Source organism: Morone saxatilis, unplaced genomic scaffold, assembly GCF_004916995.1.
Source record: "Morone saxatilis isolate NCDOM2014 unplaced genomic scaffold, NCSU_SB_2.0 Contig21, whole genome shotgun sequence".
Lineage (NCBI taxonomy): Eukaryota > Metazoa > Chordata > Actinopteri > Moronidae > Morone > Morone saxatilis.
This window is the reverse complement of record NW_023339774.1, coordinates 2,436,789-2,440,990: the sequence shown is the minus strand read 5'-3', so window position 1 is coordinate 2,440,990 and position 4,202 is coordinate 2,436,789. Positions and strand designations below refer to the sequence as shown.

The window sequence follows — 4,202 nt, the reverse complement described above, 5'->3', positions numbered from 1 at the left end:
GTCTCTACAGTAGCCCAGAACGGACAAACCAAACACTGGCTCTAAATAGGATCTTTTGCATTTTTGTGAGTATCGCAGCCTCTTCTCATTCCCAGTTCAGTTATTTGCAATCTTTAACTTCACCGCTAGATGGCACTAAATCCTACACACTGGTCCTTTAAATGGTTCATCAATTATCAAACTTGTTGCTGATCGTTTTGGTCGTTAATCGATAAATCTGCTAAATTTTCCAGGTGTACTTTCTGTATATTTAGAGTAGGCCCAGTTTTTAGTTTAACATTAGCCTAATTTATGTTTTAAGAATTTAATTTATCATCTGTCTTGAATGATCTTGATGTTGTTTGTATGGGTGCAACCAACATTATTTTCCTTATTGAATGATATGTCAATCTTTTTTTTGTTGATCTATTATTGTTCAATCAATAACACTGTGAAAAGGGCTCATCACAGTTTCCAAGGTGAAGTCTTTATATGTTTTGTTTGGCCCAGCCACCGGTCCAAGCCCCCAACATATTCAGTCTAAAACGACATCCAACTGAGGAAAGAGCAGTGATTCTCACAGTGGAGAATCTGGAACCAGACAGTGTTTGACATGTTTGCTTAATGCTGCATCAACACAGTGCACCACATTCTCCATAAAAGATCATATTAATAGCATGTTTCTGTTTCTCTAACATTTAATATCTAATCGACAGTAGATTACAAGCTGCCTTGTCGTTCTCGTGGTTTTAATATAATAGAAATGTCTGTCACTATTTGTCATGAAGGATGCTAAAATGGAGGCTGACGGAGCCATGGAGGCTGTGGAGTGTTCAATCTGCAGTCTCTGCCTCCCCTCAGTGTATTTCAGGCAGAGAGCTGTTATGTAACAGATAATGGATCCATCCTGACCACATCATCCTCACACTAAGCTGAGCTGTCTGTGGACCACATCAGACTCCATTACAACACACACTCTCCTCCATCCGACAACAACAGCCATTTTGGACCAGAGGTGCTCTGTTCGGGCTCATTTTGGCTGCAGCCATTCATTCATGTGATCATCTGGAACCTTTGATCAGTTGTGTTTTATTACAGTGACATTCACATGCACCCTCACAGCAATCAGCAATAGAGAAAACTAGCTGTTGGAGCAGTTTTATATGTCAAGTGATATGTATTTTTTTCCATTAATTTTGCTGTGAAATTGACATACATGTTTGTTTTTTAAAGCACAACATAAATGATAAATGAGGCATACGTCATGGGTTTTAATATCCTGTTATGTCATACACATACTAGTAGAAATGAAGGCTTATTCTCACTGTACATATGGAGGTGTAGTTGAAATGAAGGGGTTATTTATATTACACAGCCCGCAGCATTTTTAAACGACATCAAATCGAATAAACAATCATACAGGTTGATCAATTATTAATTCAATATTAATAAAAATGGCGGGTCGGCCACCCACCGCAGCTCCGTCCTTCATGACGATCTTCTTCACCAGCACCACCCGGCCGGTGCCCGCCGGCGGCTCCCCCGGCATCTCTTCACACCTGCCGCGGGCCACGAAGCATCCATGCCGCGTAGATATCCGCGGTTCTCCGGGTGCTTCCAGGATGCCTCCTTATTTAACCCCCGAAGAGGCTACGCCGAGATAAAGGAGAAAGGATAATAGCAAACAACCCGTGCTGAGATAACGTCCACAGTGTCTCTCGTTAAATCCGTCCTCAGGTCAGTCCAACACTCCGCAGCCCGCTACAGTCGCTGCCACTGTCAAGTTACACACAACCAGGAGAGGGTTTCCGGTGTGGGTTGAGCTTCTTTTCAGATTAAAAGCGTGATTCGTAGAAATGCGCAACACTCGAATACTGCCCAGAGACTCGCAGGTTTTACGCAACCTGTCTATCACCAGTGGTGGACTGAGTAATCAGAGCTTTTATTTAAATAAATTTAGCAATTCTAGAGTGTAGAAATATTTTTACCTTCCCACCACTGCCAATCTTTTGAACTATGGCAGGAACTGCACTCAGTTTTACATGCTTAATGTAACTTATTATAGCCAAATTCCATAATCAGCCATCAAAATTTACAAGATTTCATCTTTGTCAAACAACACATTTTTTAGATATATAAAACACATTTAACAAGCAAATGAAGTACATTTTAGGCAGGTCCATAATAGATTTTACTATACAAAGGTATATTTAATGGGAACCATGAAGGGGTTTGTTATAAAAGTTAGATTAAAGTAAACTACAAACTTTTTTCAATACATGTTTCTAAATATGTATTTGATGTATTACATCTTTCCCTGATTTGTTCTAGAAGAATATTTAAGGTCCTTTAAGATCTTGATTAAGGGAGTTTTTATTTTGTCCATTTTTATTTATTTAATACCATTAAAAATCCTTTGAAGATTCATTAAAAATACCTTAATCACATAATTGGTAATGAGTATATTTTTAAGGTACTAATTATTTTGTTATATTCTCTGGAGACACAATTTTTCACATTTGATCTGAAACCCAATGTTAGTTGAAATGCCAAAGGAAAGGTGTGTTAAGTAACACAAACTTCAATTGTAGTTAAAAAAGATTATTTTTCTTCCACTGTACAAATACAAAATAATTACCATTTAGTCAGTGTCACTTAAAATGACTAAAGCTACATAAAAAAGAAATGTTATTAAACTAAGTTAACTTTAACGACGTAGTTGACATTATATTTGAAAGACTTCTTCTCTACTTCCCGTCTCACTGGACTCAACTTGACGTAATCAATGCGGTCCGGTTGGATCCATTACGTGTTTTTAAAGACCTGGACCGGGTTTGGGCCCGACTGACGTGGGTCAGAATGGTACAGAAAACGGACAGAGACAGGGTGCGTTTGATTTTAAAGACAGAAAATGAAAAGAATGCAGAGAAGATAAAATAACGGGACTGTCAACACAGAGGGGTCTGACAGCATCTCTTAGCCCCGGGCTCCGTGCGTCAAAGCCGGCAGATGGATCCAGCACCAGACCGGAAATAACATACTGCCCTCACAATAAAAGCGCTTGGTAAGAAGAAAACGAGGTGCAAACATACCTTCAGACAGAATTTATTTTAATTTCCTGTCACAAATAAGAACATCTTTTAGACACGTGGTTAATTATCAACAATTACATTTCCCTCACTCTCAGTTGTGTTTACGAATGTGGGTTTTATTTTGAAATTGGAGCTGTGTTCCGGTTGTGTTGACAGTGGCAGACGGAGGGGAATTAACGGGTAGTTCACGTGTCAGTGGCTGTGGTTGTGGTTTTTTGCGGTGTGTGTTGTGTGTGTGTGTGTGTGTGTGTGTTGTGTGAGTGAGTGTGTGTGAGTGAGTGAGTGAGTGAATAAAACATGATAGAGAAGAGCGGTGGCGGCGGGAAAACGTGACCAGCCGACTTACATCATCAATCATCAGAGAATCAGACGCACTGAGGTCATCAGCGGCACGTTTTATTTTAGAACCATTTCAGTTTCCTGTTTGTCATTCTTTCAAAATACATCGACAATAAGACAATGATGTCAATTTTTATTATTGAGTGGGAAATAAATGACCTAATACATGTATAGTTCCATACACAGACAATAATAATACTAATAATACTAATACTAATAATAATAATAATAATAATAATACAGACAAACTGTTAGGAAAACAGACAGATTTTTTTTAGGTCAGGTGAACTGAAAAAAAATATTTTTAATTTTCTGGCGACAGGATCTTTTTGTAAAACATGTTTTACACATCCACAGATCCATAGAGTTGATTCAACACCTATCAGGTGTTTCATAAATGCATATTAATAACAAAATACAAAATTTGTATTTTTGAATAGGTTTGCATGGAGACATGAAGCTTTTTGCAACCTTGTCACCTATATTCTATTTCTATAGTACTAATTTGTAACCTCTAATACGATTTGAGAGATATGTAATGCCTGCATTGTGTTTTTTAGGTTTAACATTTAACTGAAACCATAATCTTTTCTAAGATTTAGACCTATATATGCCTAATATAGCAGCAAACAACTGATAGCTATGTACAGATATAGTGTAGTTATGGTGTCACACTCCCTCTGCCTGTGTTGCTATCACAGCCTCTCTGCTGTTTTTCTCATCTACTTCTGTGAATTAAGGATTTATTTCAACCAAATCAGAGTTGGTGATTGTTGGAAAGAGTGTGGAAAG

General features: G+C 38.0%; 1 protein-coding gene across 1 annotated transcript in view; it reads right to left on the bottom strand.

Moving 5' to 3' along the window:
• Positions 1–1,746, bottom strand: part of mfsd14ba (major facilitator superfamily domain containing 14Ba) — a 15,488-nt gene extending 13,742 nt beyond the window's left edge. The window contains exon 1 of the mRNA XM_035668637.1: positions 1,454–1,746. Within this exon, the coding sequence (XP_035524530.1) occupies positions 1,454–1,528 (75 nt within the window). The 5' untranslated portion in view covers positions 1,529–1,746. The remainder of the gene's footprint in view (positions 1–1,453) is intronic.
• Between the last annotated feature and the right edge of the window lie 2,456 nt (positions 1,747–4,202).